At 46.3% G+C, this 7917-nt stretch overlaps 1 protein-coding gene across 1 annotated transcript; it reads right to left on the reverse strand.

Annotated features, from left to right (window-relative positions):
- Nucleotides 1-374: 374 nt before the first annotated feature.
- On the reverse strand, nt 375-3926 carry LOC144826328 (putative protein ZBED10P). Its single transcript, XM_078684669.1, has 2 exons — nt 2750-3926; nt 375-487 (listed from the first exon to the last, which is right to left on the reverse strand). Exon 1 carries the CDS (start codon nt 3904-3906, stop codon nt 2755-2757), a length of 1152 nt encoding a protein of 383 aa, XP_078540795.1. The 5' UTR covers nt 3907-3926; the 3' UTR covers nt 375-487; nt 2750-2754.
- Nucleotides 3927-7917: the final 3991 nt, after the last annotated feature.

Raw genomic sequence — 7917 nt, forward strand, 5'->3', positions numbered from 1 at the left:
CACCTCAGTCACAGAACTCTGAGGAACGCACAATTCACTGAACGTCAGCCTATATGGCCTGAGTCATTGGTCTATTGTTCAAATCACACTCCTGAACCCCAATACCAAGATGCCGAATGCTTTTAGGAGACAAACCGTTACCTAAGAAACCCCCTTTTGCTCACTCACTCGTGTGAGTCTCTAAGACAACAGACACTGAAAATAAACTTCAGAGTCAAAGTGGTCATTCAAAAGCTTTATTTTGTTAGAAGTAAGTAAGTAACATCAATGTTTTTAAGTTGTTCCGTCCAATACGTTGAAGGGCCCACCAGAAAAAATCCAGAGTTAAAACAGGCATAATAAAGTAATCAACATTTGTACAGCTACCAGTGCACAATAGGGAAATGTGGCAACTATCGGAGACCTCTCACCAACGTATACTGGTCAGATATTCCTCTTTTTTTGTAAGCTATGGAAATGTCCGCTTCGTAGAAGGCAATCTTCTCACCTGCCGAAAAATAATGACAAAAGTGGTGCACGTTAGACAGTATTAAATACATTTATGCCAGTTTTATGCAGCCATGCTAAAAAGAAGTTGTAACCTGTAAGCAAACTCTATTCCACAATCCACATAGAAAACTTAAATACGGGCCCTTTTACTTTCCCACCTCTTCAGGTGTATGCATTGAACAATGATGTGTTGCCCCAGAGCGTCTTCTCGTACTGCGCAACAAGCTGCGAGTTAACATGCGCAAAACTGGATACATTGATGTACAAAGGTTACATAGTTCACTTCCAATTTCCAAGGACTAGAGTAGCAGGACAGATGAGATGAGCTTGGGTACCATACCATAACAATGAATGCTAATATGTGTAGTGACTCTGCTGTACTATGCAATGTGGACTCATACTGATTACGTACGTTGTACTTAACTGTTTTGAAGAACTCCATTCTTGGTGAACAAGTACAAAGGGGGCTGTGCATCCATCTAAAAAGGTGTACTTATTTTTATAGGTGCAGAACCCTTACCATCGACCAGTGCCGACGGGGACAGCGGCGCAGCTTCAGCGATCCCGGCGGGGACAGGAGGAACAGAGGCACCTACACCAGCAGCAGTGGGGGGGGAGCCAACAGCGGCGGGCGATGGTAAGTTACATTCAATAGTGATCTGCATTACTTGGTGGGAGGGGAAAACTTTCTCACTGTACTCTACTGGAAAATATATGATGTTACCTTTACTTGTCATTAGCATGCTAAGCATTACCACTACAGTAATGCAAGTGGCTGATAGCAGTCGGATGCATGGGTTGTTGTTAAAGCATGTAAAGGGGAAAACACAGCTGCCAGCGTGGTTGGGAGACACACCCAATACCGGTGGTTAGTGGATAGTCTCAGCAGCAGCGGTGTTTTGGGCAAACCCAAAGGCAAGGGAAGGAGGGGACGACTGGGTGCATGGGTCGTTGCTGGTGAAACACAAACCAAATAAGGTTTGTTGCGCGGTATAAAGTATTATAGTCTTTACTAGACATGTGCTACTAGCTGCCCCCTGTTAATTAATGTTACTTTGAGAGTGTTCCCGCCTTCCCGGAATCAGAGTATATAATACAAAAGGAGATATGAAAAAGACAGGTGTTCGTTCTAATGTGTGTGACCGTTGAAGTACACCCATGCTAATAGGGCAGGCATAATGCCGTGCCAAAAAGTCCGAAAAATTAATAGAGGCTGTAGAATGTTCAAGATAGACGCAACACAATTTCTGGTACTCAGCTTGCTTGCTAGTGCTACTGTGCCGCCCACTATGTGTTGAATCAATGTTGTGTTCTTGATTTGCGGGGAGTTTGGATTACAACAATTCTGTTTCTTTCTTTATAGTTACTCCTTCCCAAAAACCAACAAGGAAGGAGTTGGCAGTCCGGGCCCGGCAGCGGAAACTGCAGGCAATTGTAGAGGCCTACCGCCGGCTGGTGGATCAGGCCGAGGAGGAGGAGGAGGAGGCGGCGGCAGCAGCTGCTGCCTCTTCCAATGCCCCGGGCCCCAAGCCTGCAGGACTACGTCGCCGTGGTCAGGCAGCCGCCCGCCGCCGCATTGTTACATCTTCGGCGGCCCCCCCAAAACAACAACAACATGCATGCAAGTGTAGGTGCCGTGATTTCAAAGCAAAGATTCTCCGCCGGGTAGCGAAGTTGGAGGAGGAGCGGAAGAAGCTGGAGGACGGTCTAGAGGAGCGTGTGAAGATACTGGTGGACAAACACCTGAAAGCCCGCCGGCTTTGAAATGGACCCTGTTTTTTGCCCCTTTTTTAATCCTTTTGTTGGTGGGTGGGATGTGGGAGTTGGGGTGTACATTTGGGTTGAAATTTGGTTGGGGTTAGGGGAGGGTAGGGACAGCTCTGGGTCAGGGGGTTACATTTGTTATATATTTTATTTTTCTATTATCATTATGAAAATATAAAAATAAAACAAAGATATTTTCACAAGAAAACATTTGAAGTTCATTTGTGTTTGTTGGGGGGGTGGAGGGGGGACTGTTTCACCAAATAATGTACGTTGTGCAACATGAACATGAACTACGAACGATAAATTAAGTACTGACTGCACCTGTAGTAGTAGGGTCACAAGTGCATAAATAATTTATATTATTAAATAACATGGGAAAATTGCCCATCACGTGAGTCTGAAGTTACTACTAGTATACTTTAATTCCATGCACATTTGCTCAGAGTCGGCTAAACAATCCTATGCAATGCATTGCATCATTCCTTTAATATACCTGTCCTAGTTGTCAGGGAAGAGGAGCTCGTCCTCAAACTCTGTGCGTTCAGACAGAAGTAGGTCATGTAACCCAGTAGTGAGGACGTCTTCTTCACACTCGCTTTCTTCATCCGGCGGTGATTCACGTACTTGATAGTCTGGTGGTATGAAGCGTTGATTCATTTTTATCATTGTCAGCCGCTCCACGCTTTTGGGGGAGAGACTAGTCCTTTTCGATGTGACAATGGCACCAGCAGCACTGAAAACCCGCTCAGAGGAGACACTGGCTACAGGACAAGCCAGATACTTTATCGCCAGCCTGCTCAGCACTGGCCACTGTCTCCTTCTTTCATACCAATAGACCAATGGGCTTTGCTCCATGAACACCTCTGTTGTGTCATCCAGATAGGCCTGAACCATCCGCTCAATGTTCATTGGTGCTCGGCTTTGCTGGTCCTCTTTTCCCTTTGCAACAGCAACGGACTTACCCATCCCTTTCTGTAGAAAAAAAGCAGTTATGCTTTTGGTTGGGTCTGCTGAATCAGATCGTGTAGGTGCTGCTTTTGGTACTGTTGGTGCCTGCTGGAAAGCAGACGCACTGCTCTCACGCTGTGAAGAACTTGCGTCAGGAGTACTTGGACTGGCCTGGGCTGGCAGTGGCAGGCCTTTAAGTAACAGCCGTTCAGTTTCTAACTCATTAGCTTCCGCAGCTATGGAAGTTTTGTACTTGTCAACATCCTCATCTGAAAATGGAATTACTTCGTTACTGCTGACAAATAATTTGTACCGTGGATCCAAGATTGTTGCAGTTATGTAATGTTCACCTGACACAATATTGTTGAGCCTTACATTTTCACACAAGCGGTTGACTAAGCCCTTGGCTAAGGTATATGCATCAACTTTTTGTTCGTCACCTTCGTATGTTTCACAGACCTCCTTCACCTGTTGCTCAAGCATGTACAACAATGGGATGGCTTGGCCCATAGTACAGTCCTCCCTGCTAACTGCACGTGTGAAGACCTCAAAGGGTTGTAGCATCTCTGTGATGCATTTAATGAGGTCCCACTGCCACATCTCAATGGTCAGGGCTTTAAGATTAACAGTAGGATCCCCTAATCTTCTTGACATGACATAAGCATTCAGTGGGATGTACTGCTCAAAGAGACGCTCAAGCATGAAATAAGTTGAGTTCCAACGTGTTGGGACCTCCTGGATCAGTGCATTGACTGGCAACCTATGCTCTTGCTGAATGACCCGTAGCAGCTTCCGTCCTTTGAAAGAATGGTTAAAGTGCGTGCATATTCTTCTGCAGATGGCCATTATGTTGCTGACTTTGGCTTCATTTTTCAGAAAGTCTTGCACGACTAAGTTTATGCAGTGTGCCAAACAGGGTACCCTGAAATAATGTCCTTCTCTCATTGCCTTCACTACATTACTGCCATTGTCGGTGGAAACAAAACCAATCTTAAGGCCTCTTGGTTTCAGCCATTCAAAGACCTTGTCGTTAAAGTCAGACAAAATGTTTTCAGCAGTATGACTTTTGTCCATACCAAACATGGCTATAGTTGCATGTCTGCGCGTATCATTAAAAATTCCAGCAACGTCACGGAGGCCTGAAGTTAACTTGTCTTTAACACCTGCAAAAGAGATCCAGTGTGCGGTGATGCACATGAAATCTGTAGCATCGCAACTGCTCCACATGTCTGTTGTCAGGTGGATACAATGGACAACACTCTGTTGTAAGGCTTTCCCAATCAATTCCAGCACATCGTGGTGTAGTGCTGGAACAGCCACTCGGGCAAAATAGTAGCGACTGGGAACGTTCCATTTTGGGCAGAGGGTTGCCACTAATTCCAGAAATCCAACAGCCTCAACAAATGAAAATGGGAGAAGGTCCAGTGCTAACATTTTCGCAAGTTTGGCATTGTATAAACGTGCTACTGGGTGGTTCCGCTCGTACTTTCCCTCCTGCCTTAACATGCTAGGAATGGTAAGCTGCTTTGCATGTCTTTGAGTTGTGCTAGACGGACCACCTTGCATCGCAGACTTTGCACTCCTTGGTGTTTCCAGCTGACTCTGGTGCCACTGAGAAGTTGCAGATGCGGAGGATGTGGACTTTACCACTCCAGTGCTGGCGACAGGGGTCGATTGTGTACCACTCCTAGATAGAAGGTCATCGTCTCCCTCTTCTTCTACCTCCTGGTCAACCATGAGTGGACCTTGTACCACTGTATCCCCACCAACACGAGTGCTAACATTTTTTAAGCTTGCAAGGTGGTTCTCCCACCTGATCACGTGTGTTTTTTTCAAATGGGTCGTTTGGCCTCCAGTCCCATAGTTTGTACCAAGCTTACCACGACTAACATTGGCATGACAAATGGTGCATACAGCAATGTTCTCCTGAACTGGGTGAACCGTAAAGAAGTCCCACACTGGGGAGGTAAACTTTTGTCTCCTGCCATAGGAAGAGGAGGACCCACTGCCAATGCCGGATGGACTGGAGGATTGTGGAATTTCACTATGGGACAGCTCAGTCCTAGTACTGCCACTACCTCCTTCTGTTGAAGTGGCGCTTCTGCTGGATGTCGGATGCTGCCGGGCCTTCGCTGTTGAAAAAATTGGAGCTGGTGTTACTGTGGGTGTTGAGTGTGTAGGAGTTATGCGTGGTACCTGCTCATCAGTCATTGCAGCATTTCTGGATAGGGTGAAAATGTTTGTCTCTACATCCTCTGCACCAGGAATAACGCTTGTGATGATGACAGTGTCAGACCCGTCTTTATCACCAGCAGTATCCTGCTCACCTACATCGACCTCCATAAGTTCAAGCCTGCCTGGAAACTTCCTTTTTCCTAGCATGGTCTTCTTGGGATGTCTCTCCTTTGAATGCGCAGATAGTTGTGGCTGCCAATCCGTATCAAGGTCATCGGAAGGGATGCTTTGCGAAGAACTCGATGCACTAACCCTCCTTTCCCTTGGTGAATTCAAAGGAAATAGATCACCTACAGAAGTGGCTTCCTCTTCTTCTTGCTCGGAAGGAGGCTCTACTTCCTGAACTGCCCCGACTTCGGGAGGAACAACTACTACTATTTGGTGCGGAGATGGTGGTTGTTGTTCTTGAGGAAGTACTATTGCGGCCTGGGGTTTTTCAACAACAACTGTTGCGGGCGGTGGTTGTGGTTGTTCAACAACTGTTGCGGGAAGTGGTTGTGGTTGTGGGTGAACAACTCCTATTGCGGGCGGTGGTTGTGGTTGTTGAACATCTACTGCTGGCGGTGGTTGTTGAGCACTTCCATCTTGCGTGGATTGTGTACTACTTTGAGACAGCGATAAGTTTAGTTCTGGCTCAGTATCACTGCTCGCAAGCAGAAGGCTGGCTACCTCTTCGACCCTCATCATGTGCTTGGCCCTGGGATGCTGGCTTGCCCCCACTAATGCAGATGTGCTGGTCCCAGCTTGCACCCCAGACCCCGCTGCTGCAGGCGTACCTTTTGGGGTGCCAAAAAAGGTTTTGGGGTCCATACCAGACTTAAGTGACACTTCCTTCTGCTGTTCCTTCTTCGCAGCAACTTTCTTTGTGGTGGAGGACCTGGTAGCTTTCTTAGGGCCCATCTTCTTCTGATGTCAGTCAGCTCACAGCAGCACAAATTGCAGAGATGTCTGGTCAGATGAGTCACACACCACACGTGGCGTACAACTGAAGGACGTCCGTCTGGCAGTAGAACGAGCGATGGATGAAAAAACAACCAGCACCTCCTCAGTCTTTTTTGTGCACCTACAAGTAAAGAAGGCAGAACAACATCAGTCAAACAAGCAGTAAGGCAACATGAACAATTGAAAGACACACAGGTCAATGTATAAAAGACAAAACAGAAGACTAATAATACCAGTCCAGCAGCACCACAGCTCAAAGGCCACATGAAGTCCAGAAAGAACCAATAAAGTCAAGCAGGCCTATAGATACCAATATGGACAGAAAAACGAGGATGCCTGCTGCACATGACAGGTTAATGTGCAAGGAATAAATAGCCCATGGCTAAGACAGAGGTTGTAAACATAACACCGCAAAAACACATACAAAGAAACCCCTGCCCAGGCTCCCAAAACAACAACCAAATGACAAATTCTGTTTTTTTGGGTGCACAAGAAAGACCTGCAACATTTTTGAGAAACTTTTATGCAACTCGGGACATATTGTCCGCGAGAATGCTAAATCGGCATGTTCGGCAGCGCGAACGGAATAAAAAGTCGTGTTCGCGTTCCCGAGCAAGTACATTGAGTGCGCGAACAAGACAAAAAATGTAAGTTCACGTGCTCACACTGTGCGAAGTTACCAAAACTACCCAAGCTGTATTCCTAGGGTTACCTAATGGCAGAAATTGACAGAGTATTTAAAGTTTAAACACACCCAAAACCAGAAATACCCCACACATAAAAATAAGATTTTCTATATCAATCCAAGACATCCATGATTTTCACATTAAGGGTACACCACAAAAACAGTTGATTAACTTTCATGACCCTACTATGAGTAGTACCTATGGCCTACTGCCAGAGTAGGCCACAAGGTTGGAGGCCTATGCCTATGGCAAAAGCACAAAGGAAGGACACACAAAATGGCCGCCGACATAGGGCCTGGCCACCAACAACAACATGGCAAAATCACAAAGGATGTATACACAAAATGGCCTCCACCACATGGCCTGGCCACCAACAACAACATGGCAAAATAAATCACAAAGGAAGCATACACAAAAAGATCACCACCATAGGGCCTGGCCACCAACAACAACATGGACAACTTTACAAAATGGCCTCCACCACATGGCCTGGCCACCAACAACAACATGGCAAAATAAATCACAAAGGAAGCATACACAAAATGGCCGCCACCACATGGCCTGGCCACCAACAACAACATGGCAAAATCACAAAGGATGTATACACAAAATGGCCTCCACCACATGGCCTGGCCACCAACAACAACATGGCAAAATAAATCACAAAGGAAGCATACACAAAAAGATCACCACCATAGGGCCTGGCCACCAACAACAACATGGACAACTTTACAAAATGGCCTCCACCACATGGCCTGGCCACCAACAACAACATGGCAAAATAAATCACAAAGGAAGCATACACAAAATGGCCGCCACCACATGGCCTGGCCACCAACAACAACATGGC

This window comes from Lissotriton helveticus, chromosome 3_2 (genome assembly GCF_964261635.1).
Source record: "Lissotriton helveticus chromosome 3_2, aLisHel1.1, whole genome shotgun sequence".
NCBI lineage: Eukaryota > Metazoa > Chordata > Amphibia > Caudata > Salamandridae > Lissotriton > Lissotriton helveticus.

Excerpts from the sequence above, each read along its gene's own strand:
- LOC144826328 (XM_078684669.1), bottom strand. The coding sequence starts at position 3,906 with ATGCTTGAGCGTCTCTTTGAGCAGTACATCCCACTGAATGCTTATGTC.